Source organism: Pleurodeles waltl, chromosome 11 (genome assembly GCF_031143425.1).
Source record: "Pleurodeles waltl isolate 20211129_DDA chromosome 11, aPleWal1.hap1.20221129, whole genome shotgun sequence".
NCBI classification, from domain to species: domain Eukaryota; kingdom Metazoa; phylum Chordata; class Amphibia; order Caudata; family Salamandridae; genus Pleurodeles; species Pleurodeles waltl.
Window position 1 is genome coordinate 951,250,604 of NC_090450.1, and position 25,573 is coordinate 951,276,176.

A 25,573-nucleotide genomic window follows, 5' to 3' on the forward strand; every position below is an offset into this window, starting at 1 on the left:
GGGACTGGACTTGGTCGGGAGGGCCTGGCGGAGATAGCGCACACCTTTGCCTCCTACTATGAGGACCTCTACGCCAGAGTGCCCCAACCCCAGGTAGAGCAGGAAAATCCCATTCTGAAAGACATTCCACTGCCCTCTATTTCAGAGTCATTGGCTGCAGAGCTGGATCTGCCCTTGACGGAGGAAGAAGTAGAGTGTGCCATATTAGCCCTCCAAACCAGGAAGATCATGGCCCACACGTTTTTCCCATATAATACTACAAGAGGTTCCATGGACGCTTGGTGCCCCACCTTGTGGGCACCTACAAAGAGGCAACTCAACGGGCGCATTACCTCCAGTCTTGATTGTGTCACCATTGTGGTTATACCAAAGTGCGACTTACTCCGTGACCATTGCTCATCGCACCGACACATCTTGTTCATTAATGTGGGCATTAAAGTATTCACTAAAGCGCTGACTGCTTGACTGACCCACACGCTGCCTTTTCTTGTCCATCCCGACCACTGCAGCTTCATGCCAGGTAGGAGCACACGTCATTGTCTGACAAGGGTTCAAGTGGCACTCTCCCAGATGGGTAGACTGGAGGGTGACTTGGCGCTCCTCCTAGTGAATTTCCACAGGGCCTTTGACACCCTGGCATGGAACTTCCTGGAGTAGGTACTAACTTGCATGGGCTTCAGTCCAATGTTCAGAAGGATGGTCTATCTCCTCTATCATGACCTGTCAGCACAGATGCGGGTCAATGGCATCTTGTCAGACCCTTTCCCGATCAGGCGAGGAACTCCTCTACTATTCACTCTGGCCATCGAGCCACCGGTGTGCCTCCTCCGGGGGACCCGTTTATTGAGGGCTGGCTGTGGGGGTGAGTGGCTGCGAGGACCATGTATCCTTGTACACAAATTACGTCCTGGCGTTGTTGGGAAGGCCTCGAGATTCCAGCACCCAGTGCCTCGAGCTCCTGATGCTGTATGGTGAGGTGTCAGGACTGTGCTTGAACCCAGGGAAATCGTTGTTGGTGGAGGTGCGGGGCCAAGCCGAATGGTGATCCACCATCCCGGTAAAGTGTAATGCCTTAAAATACTTGGGAATCCATCTCTCTACGATCCCAGAGCTGGCCTGGGAATTAAACTTCTAACCCCTTACGCTCCAGGTGCAGAGGACACTAAGCACATGATGATCTTCCCTGCCCGATTGCGGGTCGTGATGGAGGATAGGTCTTTGGTTCTTCAATACACCGGCTGAGGCCTTGGCACACCACTGTAAGGAAAGCTCCAAGGGGACTCCCAAGGAATGGAGGAGGAGCAGTGGAGACATGGGACACTGGGTTAGCAGTTGGAGGTGGGGATGACCTGGAAGGGGACACAGGCCAGCTCGGAGGCACTCACATAGCGAAGGCCCAAAAAGCTGAGAAGCTTGAAAGACAAACTTGTCTCGACTGAAGGGTGGAGGGCCTAGCGCCGCCAATGGACTGATTTTGTAAGATGATAAATGGGGAGCCAACATGGGGATTTGGTGACAAAGAGAAGGCTCCTCAGCACTACCTTAATTTTGGCTGTTGTACAATCATGGTGGATGCGCCCTGTTAACTGTTATACGTAAATGAAGGGGGATGAAGTGTTCTGAAAGTGTGTTAACTTGATTGGTGAAGCCAGTCAACTCTACTTTACCTACTCTACCTCTATGTGTCCCAGTCCGCATACACGGAGGAAGATTGTGTGGACTTGTTAAAAGATGTCCCACTTGAAACGCTTTCCAGGAGTCCCAGGGAGGAATCAGAACTTGATCCGACAGCGGAGGAGGTCGGAGATGCAATCAGGGCTCTTCAAAATGGGAAGGCGACAGGTCCCAACAACATACCCATAGAACTGTACAAATGCATGGTAAAGGAAGCAGCTTAACATATGGGGGCAATGTTTCAGGAGAACAGGAGGGAGAGGACTCTCCCGGAAGACCAATGCATGGCCACAATAGTGGTGCTACTGAAACCGGTAAAAAAATCCAGAATCGTGTAGCTCATACCGACCCATTTCCCTCTTGAATGTAGAGGCTAAAGTGCTTGCAAAATTCCTAGCAAACTACGTAAGGTCATAACATCCCTGGTCCATCCGGACCAAACAGGTTTCATACCACATAGAGGCAGCACCAGGCTTAATCTGAGGAGGTTGTACGGGGTCCTGCATATGGCGGAGGTGTCGGACCATGAGAACGCGGTCCTGATGTCTTTTGATGCCCGTAGGGCATTTGATAGTATCGAATGGTCCTATTTCTTTGCGGTCCTGGCCAGGATGGGGTTTGGAGCCTCCTTCTGTGCATGGATTAAGCTTCTCTATCGGGCCCCACTGGCAAGGGTTTGGGGTCAATGGAGTACTCTCCCACCCCTTTGGACTGCAGAGGGGTACGAGGCAGGGTTGCTCCTTCTCCCCAATGCTCTTCGCTTTAGCGCTGGAGCTTCTGGCATCTTGGGTTAGGGATGAACCCTTGGTAACAGGCATAGAGAGTGCGGGAGGATGGGAACAGCGCATATCACCCTACACAGACATCCTGTTGTATGCTACCAGACCACGCACCATGATAGACAGATTACTACATATTCCAGATGTTTGTTTTTTATTCAGGGTATGAAATTAACTGGGAAAGATCTCTGATCTTTGCTCTGGCAGGGTCAGCCCCTCCCCTTCCAGAGAGAAGTAAACCCCATATCGCATGCAAGGGCTTCAAGTATTTGGGCATATACGTTACCAGAGCAGTTGATGTTTTCTTACGGGAAAACACATACCACCAGCTGGAACGCCTACGAACAGATGTGGAGTATTGGCAGAAACTGCCCTAATGGGCTGAGTGTTCCTCTTTAAGATGATAACCCCCGCACCTACTATATGTCCTGCAAAATACTCCCTATCTGGTGCCACCAGAAATGGGGAGCTCCATCGGCTCCTGTGGGATGGTGAGTGTGCCCGTATCTCCTTGCCTAAGCTCCAGCAAGAAGTATAAGAAGGGGGGTTAGCTATACCAGACATGCGCTTATATTATAGGGCAGCTCATTTAAGTATAATTAACAAATGGGTCTTCGCAGAACAAGATGACCCGGCATATTGGGTGGCTAGAGAAGCCATGGGGTATGGGGGTACCTGTCTCTCCTTTATGGGGCCGGGGGGGGGGGAGCGGAGACTGCAACATACTCAGACAGTGGTCCAAGTTTGGAGAGAGGCTAGCACGTTTTTTGGCTGGGAAAACAAGCTGACCAATCGAACTCCCTTGTGGAGCAGCACTGGCAGCGCAAGGTGGGAAGACTAACAGGGTTTAGCCAATGGAGACTAATTGGAATTGAGTATCTGGGAGACGTATGAAGAGGGGGAATGATGGTGCCCTTTACAGATCTGGAGAGGGAGTACAAACTAGTTAACTCAGAACAGTTTTGATATATTCAACTGAGACATGCCCTGAGGAGTCATGTGCCGAAGGGGGAGCAGCTACCAGAGTCGACACCCTTGGAGGATAGACTTTTACTGGACACAATGCCAAGTAAAGCCATCTGATTAATTTATGAGTACTACTCGCGGACTCTCTTCCATAAGCTGGGGTGGTGTGCCAATGACCTATGTGTTAGGAGCAGTGGTATGACCGGGTCCTTTTTCCATATTCTATGGGAGTGTCCACAAATACAGGAGATTTGGAGGAGTATTATACAAATTGTCACAGGCTACGACTATGCAAATCCCACTAGAACCTAGGTGGGTCCTGCTGCATATCTTCAGGGAAGAACCACGGCCTAAGCAAATAAAAATCTGGTTAAATGTGGCATCAGGAGTGGCAAAATGGAACATAGTGAGATTGTGGGGGGCAGTTGAGGCACCTGGGGGTCTCGAGTGGCAGAGGGATCTGAACTGGTGCCAAAGGGCCGAGAAGGGGGTTTATCAGAGTCGGGGCTGTCCCAAGAAATACGAGAAAATATGATCGCAATGGTCGTTGTTTAGAGGCTATGAGGAGTGAGAAGGAGTGACTGGCCCAATGGAGGGGGGGGGGGGGGGGCATGAGGAGGTAAGGGCATCAACAGTAGGAAAGATGTTTGAACATTCCTATGTAATTCTGTAGTTAACATGATGTTAAGTGATGCTAATAAGTATTATGGCTGTAGTAAGTAAATCCTGCTGAGTCTGATATATGCACTTCACGTTGAGCTTTGTTTTGATAAAAAAAGAGTTTTATTAAAAAAGAAAAAAAAAAACTTCCAACCCCTTGCGCGAGCCTTGGCTGCGGACTTAGGCCGATGGCGACGTCTGTCCCTGAAATCTCTGGGTCGCACAGCTCTTTTTAAGATGATCTGCCTCCCTCCATACTTGTACGTTATGACAAACTTCCCATACTTATTGCCCTGGGCCTGGTTCCGATCCCTTACTTCTGAACTCACCTCCTTTATATGGGCGGGAGGGCGACATTGGGTGGCCTTCAGTTTGGTGCGGAAATCTCCATACGAGGGTGGGCTGGGAATACCGGATTTATACATCTACTACCTGGCGGCCAAGGTGGTCCCAATTAATAAGTGGTTTAACGGGGTTTGGAACGATCCGGCTTACCGGCTGGAGATCTGGCATGCAGGATTTGAGGGCCTCTTAGGACTGCTGTACGGTGGTTGGGTTCCTCGAGCCGCATCTCAGTGTACACAAGTGGCGGTGAAGTGCTGGAGGGTGGCTCTGCGATTGATGCGGTTGGAGCGACCCCTCACTAAACTGACACCCCTATGGCAGGGCATGTGGCTCTGGCAAGTCTCTGGGTTAGAGGGGTTCAAACAATGGGACAGTATTGGAATTATTTACCTGGAGGACGTGATCAGTAACACGGAACTGATGTCATTCCAGCAGCTGAAGGATCACTATGGGCTGGCTAATACCCAGTTTTTCCGCTTCCTTCAGTTGCGCCACACCCTGGGAACTCACCTGCCGCTGACCTTGTCTCTCCCTGACCACAGCCCTCTTGAGGCAAAAATCCTATTGGGACGACTGGGCAAGGGGTCCATTACTCAGACCTACCGCTCATTACTAACACACCAGGTGGGCTTGCCGGGTTACGTGACAGGTGAGCGGCTTGGGTGGGAGATTTGGATGAGGATGATTGGAGGGAGCCCTATCTCGCACCACGAGAGCGATCAATAGCGGCACAATTGAAGATGGTGCAGATAAACTATTTTCACATGGCATATCTCTCCCCGCTTTGCTTGTGGCACATGAGCTCAGAGACCTCTACGGGCTGCGCGAGGTATGGTCAGCTGGGGGCACATCTCCTGCATATAGCGCCCCTTCTGGGAGGGGGTTGGGCGGGAGTTCTCTGCGGCTCTGGGGTGCTCACTTGAATTGACTGTGAGGGTGGCGATATTGGGCCTTTTAGAGGAGTTGGGAGGAGCACGAATGAAGAGAATATTCATTGGGCTAGCCTACCTAGTGGCCAAACGAGACACTGCGCAGCAATGGAAAACTCCGGAGTTGCCGTCAGTCACAAAATGGCAAGGCAGGATGGTGCTCTCAAGTAGAAAAGACAATTTAAGAGGCGTGTGGCTGTCCTCCTAAACATGAGGCGATCTCGGGGAAATGGCGGGCACACTGTGGACTGAACTTCTAAACAGTACACTTGCCTTAGAGTGGGGAGGAGTGAGATTGGTTATCAAGTACGAATCATGTACGGATCTGTTTTATGTACTTGTGCTCCATAGTTCTCACTGTAAGGTTCTTGTCTTTGGTTCTCTTTGAGAAGAGTTAAGTCTGATGCCTGCCTAGACAGGTGCCTCATGCCCACCAATCTGTTTAGTTTATTGGCCTCACCATTCACATTCCTGTAGAGACTGGCTGTTTCTCACCTCTCATAAAGAGGTGTGGGGGTGATGGATCACCCCTGTCCCTAATGTTTTCTGCAGATCCACAGCTGACCCCTAAGATGCAGGAACCTGATATGAGTGTGGGGGAGGAAGGCTGCCCTCCCTCCGTCTCTTCCCACTTGCGACAAGCCACATTGTCTTTCACCAGGAGAGGGGCCCCTCCCTCATACCTCGCTCTCCTGGTGGAGAGCCCTGCTGCCTCCAATCTGACCGAGTCCACAGGGTCCATCTGTCCAGACGCCGGGTGCTCTCTCACTGCAGGCCCATATCATTCTAGCTGTCTGCACGGTATTCTGGTTACTCTTCACACAGCATCTCCCGGTGCCAGACTCACTCCAATCAAACTGCCCAATCGGGCTGCTGAGATCTCTTCCCATGACAGGGTCACCTTGTCATCACTACGGCTTGACTGGCCCCCATCTCTGGCTGTCCAGATGGTCCCCTAGTAAAGTTCTAACTTCAGTTCAGCTGTTTTTTCCTGTATCACAGAGTGAAGTTCCCATGAGAATTAATATGGGAAATCAACGTTTTGCTCCTCCTTTTTTCTTGGCCGATCAGTACGAAACTCTGACCTTGCCTTGGACCTTCACTGGTCACTATGTGGAATCTTGCTGTGCTTCACAGTGAACAGCTTGGTTTCCCTCTCTAACTAATGGCCTTGATGTGTATTAAGGTGCAGTCACTGTAGGTCTTGAAATCAACCCTAAACACACAGGCAAACCACATCATTTGTCACAGACATTTGTTTGGGAAATTCCCCACAAGGTTTAAGCCTGTATTCTCAGGAGGGATATATTTCACTTGCACACTGTAGAGCAGTTTTGAAAAAGGTGAAAGTACAGTCTCATAGAGACCAGTATTAGCTCCAGATCCACATTTGTAGGCCCAGAAAGAAAGAATTAATGTCAGATCGACCGGACATGACAAAAAGAAACCCCTTACATATGATATCACTTGTGACATGCTAAATGACATAATTGATGCTATGACTAATAAGATTTAAATAACAATATTGTTTGAATTATTAACGAGTACCATGGTCCTAAAGGTAATTTAAAGTCATCAACAGTGCATGATGGGGGTGCAAGATATAGTTAATTGACTAAACCATAATTGGCATATTTCAGTGCTTTTCCATTTTTAACATTAGCTCTCGTCTCACTTCAACATCTAACTAGAACGTCCCTTTAACCTTTGATTTTTCAGAAAAACTATAGTACCAATACTAAAACAACAAGCAGACAAGTCTTTGTCATAATCCCACCTGCTTAACCACTTCTGCTGGTAGTTTACTCTTCCACTGCTTCAGCTGACGGGAAGCAAAGGAGTGAAGGGTGTAGGACATGGTGCCATACTCTATCCATAGTGACAAGTTGGAACTGTCCAGCTCCAGTGCTCGCTTGAAGGAGTTTAGGACAGGTGAGGACTGTTTCCAAATGAGGCCATCACTCCTCAGCTCATTGGAGTTCAACTTGTCCTGGATCCTGCTGGCTCTTGCTAATGCCATGCCAGCCCAAGAATCAAACCTGTATGGTAAGACAGAAGATAATGAGATCAAGTGTGCTACCTTGTGAGAAAAGAAATAAGACCCTAAGGACGAGACAGCAGGAAGGAAGGGCAGGAGACACAATGAAGACCATTGACACCTATTATACATGATATGCATCAACATAATCAAAACCAACTATCCTGCATTACTTTGTTGCCAATCACTTAATTGGATATATTCACAAAATTAAAGTTTGTTGAGAGAAATACACCTCCACCTGGATGTCCTTTTGCACTTTTTCTTAAATTATAAATCTTTCCAATAGTATGTCTAAGCATCTTTGCCAGTCTCTGGTTCCTAAGTACAGTGAAATGAAAGACAAGTGACTTTTTCAGCCCTGAGAAAAAGTAGATGTTACAAGTGACAGCCCAGTGCAGGCAAAAAACAAGAAAGTGGACGTACAGTGTGCATAAATTACATCCATCAGGACATCAAATAGAAAATGGAATCCACATAAATTAATTTTTCAGGATTTCTTAAGATCCAGCATCAAATGCAAACATGGTTTAAGTTATTTGGATGGGGTCTTCATCAGGACAACAAGGTAGCAACCTACAGAGATATAAAGGAACTGTCAGTCTAACATAAACAGAAATAAATAAAACAGAAAAAGGCCTAAGTACTTGGTACCAAAATATAGCTCGCCTGACCGAAAGGATCATTTGTGAACGAAACATATGAAAATGATCCAGGACAATCAACGTACGATAAATGCTGCAGGCTTTACAAATTATCTTTCAAGAAGACAAAGTGGGCTAAAGTTCAGAGTAAATAGGATCAAAAATTGCAAAGGAAACCAGCATCATGGGGGTGAAAGGAAGAGTACAACACTGCTGAATGACTTCTACAGCAAATATCCATGATCTTTATGCAAATGGGAGACACGAGCAGATGTGTCATGCCAGAGATATTTCAAATATGTCTTGAACAACACCCTCTTAGCACCACAACTGACATGTGAATACAAGACAACGTGTTAAAAGTATCTCCAATTTGTAATCAAGAGGGTCGCCATGATTCAACTGCTGCACAGTGCTCAATGAAAACTCAAAAGAACTGGCACCACCTAGTGTAAGTATCAATTAAACAATATGCGATGTGAGGGACTCGTAAAACACAGGACTCCTAGGTGTGGGAAGATGTGGCTCCTGAAATGTATTCCAGTATAGTAACTTCTGTGTCCCTGTAAAACAAAGGATATGTTGCCAAGGTCAGAGCTCACAAAAACAAACAGACCAGAAACGAGTGGATAGGAATCCAGGCCACACAATAGCTACTTAACTGTGTGTGTCTATGTAGAGCCTGAACTGCGTGTGGCCACCTTCAGTGTGAAAACAAAAGGTGAGCCCAACGTGTGTTTATAATTAAAGAGCCAAAGCCAGGGCTAAAAAATTGTTAGCATTCATCATGGTGCGGAGTCACCAGGACTATTTAGAGTGCAATGTTAAAATTTGCATAAAAGGTGGGCAGATCACAATAGGCTCAGAAAAAAGCGAGCTTGTTGAGAAATTATAGGAAAAAAGGGGTAATATACCAGAAAAATAAATATAAAATACATAATGCGGGAATCCCTCAGGGGCTGGTAACCAATCTAATTGCATAAATAATCATCTAGTTTCTTTAATTTGTTACATCCTTGAGAAAGTGACATATGTCACAAAACGTGTTGGTTATAGCAATATAGAATGATTATACAACAAATTACTATACCAATATTGGAGAATTTCATGATGTATATTGAACTGTTGATAACTTTTTTGTGAAATTATCACTAATCTATTTATTCATTTATTGTACAAGAAATTATTTTTATAATATAAACAAACTACTGTATTTTGAACTTAAAATTAATTGTATTTTGTTTAAATTATTTTTTGAGGTGCCCCCTATATTTACTTTTTGGTATTAAACTGTTGATGGTAATGGGCAACTACCACTTGGAGCGCACTTTGGCACTAGACAGATTAGTCCTTTGCGTTGCCCTAGTTGTTCTCAGAACTGAAAAAGTCACTTGCATTTTCTGTCACTGTACCTATGAACCAGAGACTGTAAAAGTAATAGTATTTTGTTCAAATTCTTTTTTGAGGTGCCTCCTATATTTACTTTTTGGTGAGTTTTCAGCCATTAACATTTTCTAAACACAGAATTGTATGTACAGTATATTTTTGCGTTGGGAACTGCAAGTGCCATGTGTAACTGCATTTATTTTGTTGTTTTTCCCTTTATTGCAAAGGAAAAATGTTACTTACCCAGTAGACATCTGTTCATGGCATGTAGTGTTGTAGATTCACATGCCATCTATTGTTGGGCTCGGAGTGTAACAAGTTGTTTTTCTTCTAAGAATATTTTCGAGTCACGAGATTGAGTGACTCCTCCTCTTGGTGATACTGCGCATGGGCATCGAGTCCTTAGATTATTTTCCCACAGGCGGGTGAAGTAAAGAGTGTATATATGTATATATAAGGAAATATTAAGTAAGAGAGAGAGATGTCATGTAATGTATGTAGATATTTACAATATGTTGTACTACGGCGACTACAGGCTTCCGGGAGGAGGGAGGGTGCATATGAATCTACAGCACTAAATGCCACAAACAGACATCTACTGGGTAAGTACCATTTTCCGTTCGATGGCATGTGTAGCTTTAGATACACATACTTTGCATAGACTGTAAAGCAGTCCCCTCCTAAGTAAATGGTGGCTAGACTGTAGGAGTTGGAGTAGCTTGCAATAATGTCTTGAGTACTGCCTGTCCAGTATTTGCTTGTTGGTGAGCTAAAACAGCTACATAGTAGTTTTTAGTACATGTGTGTAGCATAGACCATGTAGCAGCTTTACAGATACCTGCTATTGGAATACTGCCTAAAAAGGGCATAGAAGCATCTTTTGTTCCTGGCAGTGTGTGCTTTAGGAGCTACTGGTAGTTGTCTTTTGGATTTAAGACAGCAAGTTTGAATACACTTAAACTATCCATCTAGCTAATCCATTTTTTGAAACTGGATTATCTTTGTGAGGTTCTGAAAAAGCTACAAATAGTTGTTTTGATTTCCTAAAGCTTTTTGTCCTAACAATGTAATACATAGGAGTTCTTATAACATCCAGTGTATGTAGAGCTCTTTCAGCAGCAGAATCTGGTTGTGGAAAGAGGACTGGCAATTCCACTGATTGATTAATATGAAAAGGTGAAAATACCTTAGGTAGAAATTTTGGATTTGTTCTCAGTTCTATTTTGTCTTTATATATTTGGAAGAAAGGTTCCTCTAGAGTGAACGCTTGAATTTCACTAACTTTTAATCCCTCAGGTGCCCTGGACGAACTGGTCTCACCCTCGGGCACGGTTGCCGAGGATGAGACCAGCTCGTCCTGCACCCGGTCCACACCCCCCTGGTCAGGGATGGAAGGAAAGTCGCTTCCCCTTCCACCCACGACCCACCTCTCGGCGATCTGATGACATGGGCACACTCGCAGCGTGCCAAAGTCATCAAATGCTGCCGGGGAGGCACTGGAAGCCATTTGCTTCCAGCTTGTTGATCGGAGCGGACCCTTTTCAGGTAAGTCCTTCTGCTGGGGAGCGGGGGGGGGAGGGGTGGAGTTGGAGCAGGGAAAACAGACACAGAGAGGATTTTTTTCCATTCCCCATGTGCCTTTTTTTAAATGGATTCCTGCTCCATGATCGCGCCCGCAATCGTGGAGCAGGAATCCATCCACTAGACACAAGGGATGTTTTTTTCTTTTTTTGGAGAGCGACACTTTCGGCAAGGGTAGCTCCCTAGGTACCAAGGAGTTGTTATTTTTTTATTTTAGGGCAGCGTCCCCTTCGGCAAGGGTCGCTGCCCTTGGGGCAAAATATTTTTCTATGTTCACCACCCAGGGCTAGATCAGCCATTTTTTCGGTGTACAGTGAATATAGAAAACTTTTTGCCTGTCAATTTCTTCCAGTTGTTTATGGACAATGTATTTTTAGAAGAGATTGTTGAGCAGACTAATTTGTATGTGGAGCAGTATTTGAGGGACAACGCTGCAAGACTTAGGCCTCAGTCTAGAGCTGACCAGTGGATTCCCACAAATCTGGAAGAGATGAAAAAGTTCTTGGGTTTTACTTTTTTGATGGGGTTGGTAAGGAAGCCGTCACTGGCTTCTTATTGGTCCACTAGTTCCTTGATGGCAACGGCTATATTTCCTACAACCATGACTCGTAATCGGTATTTGCTTCTTCTTCGGATGCTGCATTTTGTTGACAATGCTTTAGCCTTGCCACAAGATCACCCTGACTGTGACCGTCTTTTTAAGATTAGGCCTGTCCTTAATCATTTTGTAGATTGGTTTTCAGAGGTCTATGTTCCAGGGAAATAAATATCTGTAGATGAGCCTTTGGTCCTGTTCAAGGGGAGTTTGGTTTTTAAGCAGTACATTACTAGCAAGAGGGCACGGTATGGAATTAAAATTTTTATGCTGTCTGAAAGTAGTACAGGATATGTGTATAATTTCCGGGTCTACACTGGTAGGGATTCCAGTATTGACCCCCCTGGTTGTCCACCTCGTTTTGGAGTTAGTGAGAAAATGTTGTGGGAACTTGGTAGATGACCGTTTAACAAAGGTCACCATTTGTATGTAGATAGTGGATTGCAGTTGTTCAAGGAATTGTTCAGAGTGGACACTGTTGCTTGTGGCACAATCCTATCCAACCGGAAAGGCCTTCCAAGGGAGCTTGTCTGTAAAACATTTGAGAGGGGACAGTGCCGTGCCTTGCGCAATAATGAGCTGCTAGCTCTGAAATTTGCAGACAGGAGGGATGTGTACATGCTAACAACCATCCATGATGCGAGTACTTCCCCTGTGACTGTTTGGGGTCAGGTTGCGGAAGTGTGCAAATCTGCGTGCAATTTGGACTACATTAAGCACATGGGTGGTGTTGATAGAGTAGATCAGAGGTTGGAACCTTACACTGCTGTTCGTAAGTCTTATGTGTTGTATAAAAAGTTGGCCATCCATTCGTTTCATTTAGCAACTTTTAATGCTTTTATTGTGTTCAAGGATTGTTCCCCTGAGTGAAGGATGACATTGGTTAAATTTCAGGAGTCAGTGATAGAGACCCTAATTGTGGTGGAACAGGCAAGAGTTCCTAGAGAAGAAGTGGTGTAGGATGTGGCTAGATTAAAAGATCGCCACTTTCCTGATCACATTCCTCCCACTCCCAAAAAAGACTTGCCCACTAAGAAATCTAGAGACTGTGCCCAAAGAGGTATCCGGAAGGAGAGTCAGATGTACTGCCCTGATTCTCCTTCAAAGCCTGATCTGTGTGGTGCTGGCTGTTTCAGGAGTTACCACACCCAAAAGAATTACAGGGAACTACAGTGAGCGTAGACTGCCTGTTTTATATTTTCATATGTTCAGTTTCACGGTTGGCATTACTGTCATTTATTTAGAGCTTTTGTGTTTGTAGTTTTGTACTTATTTAGAATTAGTTAGTGGTTTCTTTGTTGTTTAAAAATAAAAAAAAGTGATGGTGGTGTGCATAGAGTGGCGCTTGACTGGCGGTGTGCATTTAGCAGCGCTTGGCTGGCGGTGTGCATGGAGTGGTGTTTGGCTGGCAGTGTGTGTGGAGTGGCGCCTGGCTGGCGGTGTGCGTGGAGTGGTGCTTGGCTGGCAGTGTGCGTGGAGTGGCGCTTGGCTGGCAGTGTGCGTGGAGTGGCACTTGGCTGGCAGTGTAAATAGTGACTTGCTGTTGGCCACTGCAACACACTGCTAGCCAAACACCAGTCCATATACTCCCATCAGCTGGTGTGATTGCTGTATCAGGCATGTGGGTGTATGAAAGTGATGGGCCCTTGAATTGCGCTGTCTGTCGATGCGAGTGTTGTAATGTGCTGGGCCCGTGGCTGGCGGCGTGATGGTCTTGTGCACATCATGTATGAAAGGTGTGTGAATGGCCTGTAAAGCGGTTGGTGCCTTGACGCGGCTTTACAGCTCAGACCTGTGAGTCACTGGTTCAGTTTTGTGGCCTTTCAGTTATTAACAGTGCATTTCATTTTTGTGAAATCTCTTGTTAATAAAATGTGATCTACTGAACCATCGCTCACCCTCGTGCCAAATCCAACCAGTATGTGTGGTCAAAATGACAAAACCTGCTTCGCTGTAATCAGGCGTCGAAGCACACCCGTGACATGCTAGGTGCCTCGGTGGGAGCCAGATGATGAAGCATGCCACCAACTCGGTTAGTGGGTGAGGGGTCTTTTTAACATAACCTAAGTGTGTTTCTTTTCACAGTTCTAGTGTTTGGAAAATCACAGAAGGCTGTGGACACATAAAAATGATATATTTCAAAACTACCTGTTTTTTCAAGGGGGTGGGGGGGAAGGGGCTGGAGAGCCTTTGTTTTCGGTCCTGGGTGTGGTGATCATCTACCAAACCCAGACATTTTTTAAAGCTAGACACCCAGTGGAGTCCAAGGAGGTGTAGCTTGTGTGGATCCCCCAACATTTTCTTACCCATACTCCCTGCAAATCTTAAAGTTTGCTTAAAAAAACATATTTTCCACACTTTTCTTTGTAGGATCACCGCACCAGCACAAATTTCCTACCACCCAGCGTTCCCCTCAGTCCGCCAATTATAATGATACCTCACTTGTGTGGGTCCCCAAAGCAGAGTCAGCCTAAAAATGTATTAAAAAAATTGTGCTTATCAACTCTCTGTGCTATCCCTTCAATCTCTACACATACAGTATTTGGCCTTTTCCTGTTGCTGGCACTCGGTCTACCCACAAAAGTGAGGTACCATTTTTATCAGAAGACCTGGGGGAACGCTGGGTAGAAGGAAGTTTGTGGCTCCCCTCAGATTCTAGAAATTTCCATCACCGAAATGTGAGGAAAAAGTTTTGTTTTTTTCCACATTTTGAGGTTTGCAAAGGATTCTGGGTAACAGAACCTGGTGAGAGCCCCACAAGTCACCCCATTCTGAATTCCCCTAGGTGTTTATTTTTCAGAAATGTCCAGGTTTGGTAGGTTTTCCTAGGTGCTGGCTGAGCTAGAGGCCAATACCACCGCAAAACAAAGGTCAGTTTTCCTTGGGAAAATGTGATGTGTCCACGTTGTGTTTTGGGGCATGTCCTGTTGAGGGCTCCAGGCCTATCCACGCAAGCGAGGTACCATTTTTACCGGGAGATGTGGGGGAATGATGTTTAGAAGGAAGTTTGTAACTCGCCTCAAATTCTATAACTTTGCAGCACTGAAATGTTAGGAAAAGTGTTTTTTTGCCAAATTTTGAGGATTCTGGATAATAGAACCTGGTGAGAGCCCCACAAGTCACCCTATCCTGGATTCCTGTAGGTGTCTAGTTTAAAATAAATGTGTAGGTTTGGTAGGTTTCCGCAGGTGCCGGCTCAGCTAGAAGCCAAAATCCACAGCTACGCACTTTGCAAAAAAACAAGTCAGTTTTCTTCAGGAAAATGTGATGTGTCCACGTTGTTTGTTGGAGCATTTCCTGTTGCGGGCACCAGGGCTTCCCAAACTAGTGAGGTACCATTTTTATCAAGAGACTTGGGGGAACACTGGGTAGAAGGAAGTTTGTGGCTGCCCTCAGATTCCACAACTTTCCATCACCGAAATTTGAGGAAAAAGTGGTTTTTTTTTTTGCCACATTTTGTGAGGTTTGCAAAGGATTCTGGGTAACAGAACCTGGTGAGAGCCCCACAAGTCACCCCATTCTGAATTCCCCTAGGTGTCTATTTTTTTAGAAATGTCCAGGTTTCTTAGGTTTTCATAGGTGCTGGCTGAGCTAGAGGCCAAAATCCACAGCTAGGCACTTTGCAAAAAACAAGTCTGTTTTCTTTGGTGAAATGTGATGTGTCCATGTTGTGTTTTGGGGCATTTTTATCACAAGACTTGGGGGAATGCTGGGTGGAAGGAAATTTGTGGCTAATCTGAGATTCCTGAACTTCCTATCACCGAAATGTGAGGAAAAAGTGTTTTTTGGCCAAAGTTTGAGATTTGCAAAGGATTCTGGGTAACAGAACTTGGTGAGAGCCCCACAACGCACCACATCCTGGATTCCCCTACGTGTCTAGTTTTAAAAAATGCACACATTTGGTAGGTTACCCTCGGTGCCGGGTGAGCTAGAGGCCAAAATCCACAGCTAGGCACTTTCCAAAAAACACGTCAGATTTCAATGTAAAAATGTGATGTGTCCATGTTGCGTTTCCTGACGTGGGCATCAGGCCTACCCACAGAAGTGAGGTACCATTTTTATTGGCAGACTTGGGGGAACACAGAATAGAAGAACCAGTGTTATTGCCCCTTGTCTTTCTCTACATTTGTTCCTTCCAAATGTAAGACAGTGTGTAAAAAAAAGACGTCTGTTTGAGAAATACCATTTAATTCACATGCTAGTATGGGGACCCCGGAATTCAGAGATGTGCAAATAACCACTGCTTCTCAACACCTTATTTTGTGCCCATTTTGGAAATACAAAGGCTTCCTTGATACCTATTTGTGACTCTATATTTTACCAAATAAATTGCTGTATACCCAGTATAAAATGAAAACCCATTGCAAGGTGCAGCTCCTTTATTGGTTCTGGGTACCTAGGGTTCTTGATGAACCTACAAGCCCTATATATCAACGCAACCAGAAGAGTCCAGCAGAGGTAACGGTATATTGCTTTTGAAAATCTGACATTGCAGGAAAAAGTTACAGAATAAAATGTGGAGAGAAATGGCTTTTTTGTTCACCTCAATTTCAATATTTTTTTTGTTTCAGCTGGTATTTTCTGTAGGAAACCCTTGAAGGATCTACACAAATGACCCCTTGCTGAATTCAAAATGTTGTCTACTTTTCAGAAATGTTTAGCTATCCAGGATCCAGCAGTCATTTCACACCTATTGCTGTTACTAACTGTAAGGAGGCTTAAAAGCACAAACAAGTGTAAAAATGGGGTATGTCCCAGTAAAATGCCAAAATTGTGTTAAAAAATGTGTTTTTCTGATTCACGTCTGCCTGTTCCTGAAAGCTGGGAAGATGGTGATTTTAGAACTGCAAACCCTTTGTTGGTGCCATTTTCAACGGAAAAAAAAAAAACACAAGCTTTCTTCGTCAGCCGTTTTTTCCCACTTAAAAAAAAAAATGAAATTTTCGCTTTATTTTGGCTAATTTCTTGGTCTTCTCCAGAGGAACCCACAAACTCTGGGTACCTTTGGAAACCCTATGATGTTGGGGGAAAAAAGGACACAAATCTGGTGTGGATAGCTTATGTGGACAAAAAGGTATGAGGCCCTAAGCGCGAACTGCCCCAAATAGCCAAAAAAAAAGGCCTGGCACCTGAGGGGGAAAAGGCCTGGCAGCGAAGGGGTTAAAGAAGTTACGCTACTAAAAAAAATAAATAAAAAAAAACAACCTTCCATGGGAGAAACTTTAAAGTAGAAGAATGCATGGGTTCAAATGTGGACCCATAAGTCGTGTGAGTACAATATTAATATTCCATGCAGGAGCCGGAGGAACTCTGGGTAGAATTACTCAACGCCCTCCATAAATGCTTTGATTACAGGAATTCTAAATAGAGAAAGATGTTTGTTTTAAAGGTAAGCAGCTATAGCCGCTAAATGAAGCCCAACAGAAGAATATGCTAAATTTGCTTTTTGAAAACATAACAAATAACAGACAATGTCTTGTACTGAAGCTTTAAGTGGATCAATGTTTTTAGGTTGACAGTAATATACAAAACGTTTCCATTTAGCAGCATACCACTGTCTAGTTGTGGGTTTGTGTGCTTCTTTAAGCATATCCATACATTGAGATGGAAGTTGTAAGTAATCAAACTTTATGACCTCAGGAGCCATTGAGAGCGCTGGGATTTAGATGTCTGATGTGACCTCTCCTTTGAGTTAAAAGATCTGGTCTGTTTGGAAGCTTGTGATGTGGTACTACAGACAAATTCAAGAGTGTTGTATACAAATGTTGACGTGCCCAAGTGGGGGCTACAAGAATTATGGTGAGTGAGGTTTGTTTCAGTTTGCGTATCAGAAATGGTATGAGTGGGGGAGCCAGAAAAGCGTAAGCAAATATCACTGACTAATTCATCCATACAGCATTGCCCTTGGACTGAGGGTGTGGACATGGGGACGTGAAGCTTCGGCATTTAGAATTTTCACCTGTGGCGAAGAGATCTATCTCTGGTGTTCCCCATAGTTAAAAGTATTTTTTAAGTACTCGTGGATGAATTTACCATTTGTGGACTTGTTGCTGCATCCTGCTTAACAGGTCCGCTAATTGATTGTTCATTCCTGGGAGATATTCTGTCAGTAATTGAATGCGATTGTGAATTGCCTATTGCCAAATTGTCTGAGCTAGAAGGGATAATTAGGACGAGTGTGTGTGTCGCCCTGTTTTTTTAAGATAATACACTGTTGTCATAATATCTGTGCGTACTAATACTACCTTGTGTGAGATTTGTGTCAGAAATGAATTGAGTGCTAGGAAGACTGTCAGTAATTCCACGTAATTGATATGATAAGTCTGTTGAATGTGATCCCATTTCCCTTATATGATGACTTTGTTTAGGTGAGCTCCCCAACCCATCTGTGATGCGTCTGTTATAAGTGTGATCTGAGGCGCAGGGTCCTGAAAGGGCCGCCCTTTTGAAAGATTGGTGTGATTCCACCATTGCAGGGAGCGTGAATCTGGCGGTCCAACAACACTAGATCCTGAAGATGACCCTGTGGCTGAGACCACTGTTGGGAAAGGCACTGCTGCAGTGGCCGCATGTGTAGTCTTGCGTGGGGAACTATGGCTATACAAGAAGACACCATTCCCAACAGTTGCATCACTAACTTTACTGCATAAGTATGACTGTGTTACAGATGAGAGATGAGATTCCGAAAGGCTTGAATCCTTATTGGGTTTGGATATGCTAATGCTGAGTTGTCGGAATTGTACCTAGATAAAGCTTTGCCAGTGATGGTTGAAGATGGGATTTGAGGTAATTTATTGTGAATCCCAAACTGTGTGAAGATTGACAGTGTACTGAGTGTGTTGTTGGCAAGTGTGAATTGTGTTGGCTTTTATGAGCCAATCATCTAGATACAGGAACATATGTATATGTTGTCTTCTTAGGAATGCTGCAACTGCTGCTAAACATTTGATGAAAACCCTTGGTGCTGTTGTTACCCTGAATGATAGTACCTTGAATTGGTAGTGCTTTCCTGCAATGACAAATCTTAGATATTTGTGGTGTGCTGGATGTATGGGAATGTGGAAATAGGCATTCTTAAGATCCAATGCTGTCATGTAATCCCCTTACTGAAGTAGGGGAACAACATCTTGCAGAGTGACCATATGGAAGTGCGCTGAGAGTATTTATAGATTGAGAGGCCTGAGATCTAGAATTGGTCTTAATGAAACGTCCTTTTTTAGGTATCAGGAAGAAGAGTGAATAAACTCCTGATCCTGTTGGGATATAGGTACTGGTTCTATAGCCCCTTTGAGAAGAAGGGACTGTACCTCCTCCTTCAACAGTAGAGATGATCTTGAGAGAGTTTGTGTGAACGAGGGGGAATGTTTGGTGGAGTGGAGATGAGATATAGACAACAGCCATGTCGGATAATTGATAGAACCCACTGGCCTGTAGTGATGTTGTACCACTGTGGCTAATAATGTACCAGTCTTCCTCCCACAGGAGATGTATGCGCTGTGGGGATTTTTAGGAAGTCATTGTTTTGTTGAGGTAGAAGAACCTCAGGAAGCAGATGATTTCCCTCTTCCTCTATTGTTAGATCCTCTGTAAGATCCTCTGAATGAGCCTCTTGTATAGAAATGTGAGCCCTGTTACTGTTGTGAGGTGGATGGTTCTGTAGATGATGGTTTGAACCCACCTCTAAATTGTGGCTTACCAAAAGTGCCTCTAGTGGGTGTGGTGTATAGTGCACCCATAGCCGTCTCTGAATATTTTTTGAGTTTTTCTATGGTGGTGCCCACCTCTGGTCCAATTAAGTGCTCCTTATCAAAGGGCATATTTAAGACAGCTTTACTATATTTCAGGTTTAAACCCTGAACATCTTAACCAAGTATGCCTTCTAATCACCACGCCAGTATTGATCACTCTTGCTGCTGTATCATCTCTGTCTGTAGCACATCTAATTGCATTATTCGATATAGCTTATCCCTCTGTTACTATTTGTTGCCCTCTTTTTTGATGTTCGGGTGGAAGATACTGTAAAAGCTCTTCCATCTTGCACCAGTAGACCCTAACATAGCTTGCCAGGAGTGCTTGGGAATTTGTAATCCTCCAGTGGATGGTGGCCTGGGAAGCCACCCTTTTACCTGCTGCATCTAATTTATTGTTGCTTTATTTGTCTGGAGGAGGAGCACCTCCTTGTAGAGTGACTAATAGCCCGTTTCCTTGCCACACGCACAACTACAGAGTCAGGTGGTAACTGAGCTGTGATAAAGACTGGACCAAAGGGTGCAGATTTGTACTTTTTTTTTTTTTTTTTTTTTAAACAACCCTAGGTGTAATGATCCTGGCCTTAACAGGTTCTTTAAAAATGTTAGACGCAGGTCTAAGCATGCCTGGAAGCATAGGGAGGCACTGGTACTCCTTATGTTTAGATGTTAATGTATTGAACAAGAAATCCTCTTCAATGGGATCTGTGTGCAGCTAAACATTACGGTACGCAGCTGCCCTAGCTATCACCTGGTTATAAGGCAGTGGTATCTTCGGGTGGAGATGGTCTGGCTGGGTACAGATGTGAATCATTGGAAAGTCAGGATCATATAGATCCCATGGATCAGTATTCTGTTGAACATCACTTAGCTCATCCCCATGAGGTGATGCTGACGATGTCTGTGGAGAAAACTGGGTAGGATATGTAGGGGAGGGTGGTGGAGTAGAAGAAAGGAAAGGAGAATGTGGTGGCGAAGGGTGAGGTTGTTGTATAGCCTTTTCTTCCTCTTCTTTTGAGACTTTCTTTGGAGGAGGCCTAGCATCCAAAGTCTCCTGAAAAGTCAGTTTTCTTTTACTGGTTACAGGAGGAGAGGCAATGATCTTTCCGGTTTCCTTCTGTATATGACGTTTGTGCCTTTTGGCATCCATGACCTCTAAAATAGGCTCTATATTAGATGGCTGCTCCGTAGCTGTGGTATGCTTGCTACTGATGGTTTTCGATTTCGAAGGTTTCGATACAGAATGTTTGACTTGGACCGAAAGTGTTGGCTCCGAAAGTGGCATAGATTTTTTCAGCTCCAAAATGGAAATGTCCGGTTTGCGGCTCAATACAAAAAAAGATGTAGTAGTCTGTTTGGTTGGTGCAAATGCACTTTGGTCTTGGATGTTCTTGGTGCCGAACCCCAAGGTTGGTCATCCGGATATATTTTTCAGCTTCAACCATGGCACGAAGGCAGTGGAGGATTGGTGACCTGTGCAGGAGTCTTTTAACTGTCTTTGGTTGGTGTGATGGGGCTGATTTACTCACGTACCTGCGCCGGTGATATGCACTGGCTGTCGACGTCGGAATCCCAGAGTCCTAATCTCTAATGGATAAGGCTGTGCGCTGTACCACCTCTTCCTGCGCGTGCTCCTCTCCGAAGAGGTCGGGTGTGTCTTTTGTGGAATTGGACACCATCTCTAACTAACGCACTCTTCAGTCCCAGAGACTCTTCTTGGGTCGAAACTATCTGCAAGCACCGCAGGTCTCTTCTCTGTGATCTGGAGACAAGACACAGATTGCACACCAAATGATGGTCAGTGTATGGAAATTGTGTGATACCGAGACAGAATCGGAACTGAGTTTGTTCCATTACCCATTAGCCTGACATCAAAGAAGGCCCAAGAAGGGCGAGGTCGCCCCTAAGGGCGTGAAATCGACCCAGACTATCTAAATTGGATCAACTTTAAGAGTAGAAAACGCGATCAAAACTAAACCGAGGTTTATAGAAAAGGAAGAATAAAGTTCAGAAGTACCGGAGCGAGAGGAAACACATCCAAACCACACGGCGGAAAGAAAACAATCTAACAAGGGACTCGATGCTGATGCGCAGTATCATCAAGAGGAGTCACTCGATCTCGTGGGTCGAAAATATTCTTTGAAGAAAAGCAACTTGTAACACTCCAAGCCCAACACTAGATGGCGAACTTATGAAAAGCATATGTATCTACAGCTACACATGCCATAGAACACATATTTCCATTTAGAAAACCCTTCCCCAGGACCTTCACCAAGCTTGGCAGTGAGTTTTTTACCCTTCCTTGAAAGCAGATTTACTTCACTTGCTGGACCAAATTCGCCCCTGTATAACTGTACATTTTATATTGCTTTATACCAGCTCTTGCACCGTGCTCCTTAATGTGAAGCTAGACATCCAGAAGCTGTTTGAAAGTTTTGTTCTTACTAGATAACGGCTCTATACCTAACTTATCAGAAGTGCATGTTGGACAAGTTTTTTTCAGCAACTGGCATAAGCCTATAGGTCTCACCTTTTGGGCCTTATAAGTGTTTAGCCACGCAACGTATATCAAGTCTTACGAATAACGTACTCACCTTTAAAATATGCAGTTAATTGTTGCTGCATTGGGCCACTAAAATAATTCGGAATACCTTTGGGTGGACATGTATAAGAGTTGTAAAAATAATCCGAGCCATTTTAAATTAAATGCGGGCCTAACAATATCTCTTGCTACATGTTCAATAAAGGTGGAAAGAGGATGAGGTGACCCTGATGGCGTTTGCATACCTGACATGCAAGGTACAGGTATTAGCAGCAGGATCATTAACTGACCAATCTATCTAAGCGGGATATCCGGAATATCATTATTCATGCCCATCAGAATACTCAATTATATTTCACCAGGTTTAGGTTACACAAGATAAAGAAGAAAAAAAACACAAGACTCAAACAGCGACAATGTTTGCCCCGACAGCCAAAGTTAAAAATTAAGACTGATGGCTGCCTTTCATCCCACAGAAATGCACATAGGTAATTCAATGAAAAAAATGACATTTTTGTGTGTTTATATTGCATTTGGAGAGTGTGAAGGACAATGTTGGGGCCTCCATTTGCGGAGCGGATCAGGGTGAGGGCAGATGCGAGAGGTCTACTGCTGAGAGGAGTTTATTTAGGCCCTGGGAGCTGCCTGGGTGCGAAGAAAGCAGACATTTGTTAATGGTGATTTGTTGTTTCTAAACAAGACATTTACCCACAACCGCGACATCAAACCAAAATAAATGAATGTTACATTCCAGCAAACCTTATGAAACTTACAAAACAACGTGCTCCGGTTCTCATATAAACATACACAAAGGTTGCTCCTAAAAATACAGTAAATGCAGTAACACAAACTCAAATGAAAATACAAATCAAGGAAAAAACACAACCTCAAAAGAAAAAACACAAGCAAAGAAACACAAGCGATCATATTAATCAGAAGTTCCACAAAGATGGTAGAACACTAACCAATGCAGGGATATTGTAGTTAGTCACTGCTCTCGAGGAGGACCAAGGAGGGATAAACACTAAAGGAGGCATGCTAAATAGAATAGAAAGCAAGATTACTAGAGTGACAATGGAACCAGCTTGTTTAAAGAAACATTGATCCTCTCTGACAAAATCTAGATAAACATGGCGGAACTGGTATAGCACCAATCTCGCTGAAGAGGAATAAAACATTCGATATAGCAATAAGGGGAGGCTATGTTGATTACATTTCTGTTGCCTGCAGACATCCGGTAGCTGGTTTAGAATTTCCTAAATCTGACGCACTGCTGGGCGTATGTAACAGCAGTCACTGATAACCACATCTGAACTCTGGGGGGAGAACCGAATGATTTATGGCATCTTTCCCAGAAGGAAATCCCTTGACTTTGCTTCTGATTTCATGACACATTAGTGCATTTTTTAATCTAGTGTCGTAATGTGTGATGTGCAGCCTTGTGCTTCTGATCACCCTCAATGTGAAAAAGGTAATTAATTAGTCGGCTGGAAGTGATGCGCTCACACACCCCACTAGGCCTGTGCATTGTGCGACAAATTACAGAGTCAATAGTCTCCAATAACCATTGCCTGAGATAGAACTGTATATTGCCCCGTTCTCGCTTTTTGTGCTTAGACAGTCTTGACAATGAAGAGAAGCGTGCAACAAATCTTTTGAGACAGGAGCCTGGGCACTTCCATTTTGCATACATGCAGTCATTAACTGATTATTCTCGTATGATTCCTCTTGATGGGTTCTCCACGTTCGTGAAAATCCATGAAAGTGACATGTGAACCAGCATGAGGCTGCTTCAGTTTGTGACAACGCAGTACGTGGTCGTGGCCAAAACATCGTGAAATCGTAATGTTTTTTTGTTTTAAATTTAAGAATTCTGTTTCTTCTTCTGCACTGCAGCTAAAATGCACGTTGTTGCTAATGTAACAGTCTCCTGCAGTGAAATGCAGAGCCACAGCAACAGAGGAGAAACCTGGGAGGAGGCGAAGAAAAGGGAGGACCAGTGGTGGGGATAAAGTGAAAAACACAGCAGAAAAGAGGCAGACCAGGGGAAGAAAGAGGCAGCCATCGAAAAACAAAATGCCTGGTTGATTTGGAAGCGAGCAAGGTGTGGCAGCGGGAAAGGGGCTGGCATAGAAAGGTTGGAAGACATAAGCGTAAGGAGGAGGAGGAGGAGAAGGAACGTTTTCGGGCGGAAAAAAGAGAAACGTGTGAAGAACATGAGGCAAAAAAGGAGGAATAAGAAGTGTTACAGAGATCAAACTGTCTGAGAAGGTGTGGCATAGCATACAGAGCTGCAGACTGTGGGACTGAGCAACTGGTTTGGAGTCCCGGTGTTTGCTCTCCCAGAGCCTACACAAAACATGTCATCTTCCAGTGAGAACTGATCCATGAATGTCTTTTGCAAAGGAAAGAGGGAGCGGTACCGGAGCGGAGTCAGAGCTGTGGTGACATCTGTCTTTGCAGTAGAGTTTTTTCAACTTTTCCAGATCAGGTCTGCAGGTGCCTTTTTCTAAAAACCTCAGGGGTAATGGATTTTCATGGGGCCAAAGCTCATAATAGAGGATGGAGGGGTCTAATGATCCTGCTAAACATAGGTCTTTTGGGGAAACTTCATTGGCCCGTGCATCAGACACGTTAAATCACAGTTGCCCTCCAGGTATAAGAGTCCCAGTAGATCATTTGTAAAGGGAAAGACCTACTGGAGAAACTCCAGGATCAGGCATGTCAGAAACTACCAGTCATAGTTGTAAAATGATAATGCTGATGAGTTCTGGTCAGGTCTTAAGGCACTAAGGTTAAAAGACCTTGGAGCAACCTAAGAGGGTTAAACTCCTGAACTAGATTCACATCAAGTAAAAGTGAAAGCCTCTTAATACAAGAAAAAACAAAAAAGCTAAAAAATGAGTATATGTTGAAGATGCTACCAGGCTGGCCTGCTTTGAATATCCATTAGTGAACAATAAAGTTTAATTTTAAAAGTTTAATTATTCAACTACAAACAAAAACTGCTACTTACCTGTGGTAGGAATATTTCTGACAGATAAGTAATCTTCCTGCAGATGACTCACCTAAAGACTATCCCTCCAGGCACCCAAATGGTGCAGAAATTGTTCCTCAGCAAGAACTCTCCAGCACCACCAGCTGAGGCCATGCAGTTTCAGCTGTATCTCTACGTGCCGGATATAACAACAATGGAGTATATTAAGGCTAACCAGTATGCTGATGTTTTGGGTTTTATTTTTTTTTAAACTTTATTCTCACCAAATCTAGGCATACAAAGGAGAAACCAGGAGAGGTTTAGCATCAGTGACAATAACAGCACATAATATATTTGTACACATTGGATCTTATGGTTCTACATGTCACTAATTCTTGGTAGGAAGGAGGGCAGTCAGGAATCTGTAGGAAGAAACACCATTACTGAACTAACTTATTCTTCTGATGGATACATTGTCTACCAGATTCCCCACATTATGAAGGAATTTCAAAGAACCTACTGGCTGTCAAAGTACTGAGAAATGTCATCAGTGATGAAGAGAGAGCACTCTGGACCCAATTCAATGAAACAAGGACAAATAGGAACTAGTGCCAGTGTGCCACTTAGTGGCTACTATTCTCTGATGTTAGCACATCTGGCAGGGCAAAGTTATGGCTGCCGCCTCCTGGCTGCTCCGGGGTGTTATTGC

At 44.4% G+C, this 25,573-nt stretch overlaps 1 protein-coding gene across 6 annotated transcripts in view; it reads right to left on the reverse strand.

Annotated features, from left to right (window-relative positions):
• Positions 1-25,573, reverse strand: part of CABIN1 (calcineurin binding protein 1) — a 1,028,293-nt gene that overhangs the window by 604,325 nt on the left and 398,395 nt on the right. For all 6 annotated transcript variants that reach the window (XM_069215153.1, XM_069215155.1, XM_069215154.1 and 3 more), the window contains exon 23: positions 7,131-7,392. In XM_069215153.1, the coding sequence (XP_069071254.1) occupies positions 7,131-7,392 (262 nt within the window). The remainder of the gene's footprint in view (positions 1-7,130; positions 7,393-25,573) is intronic.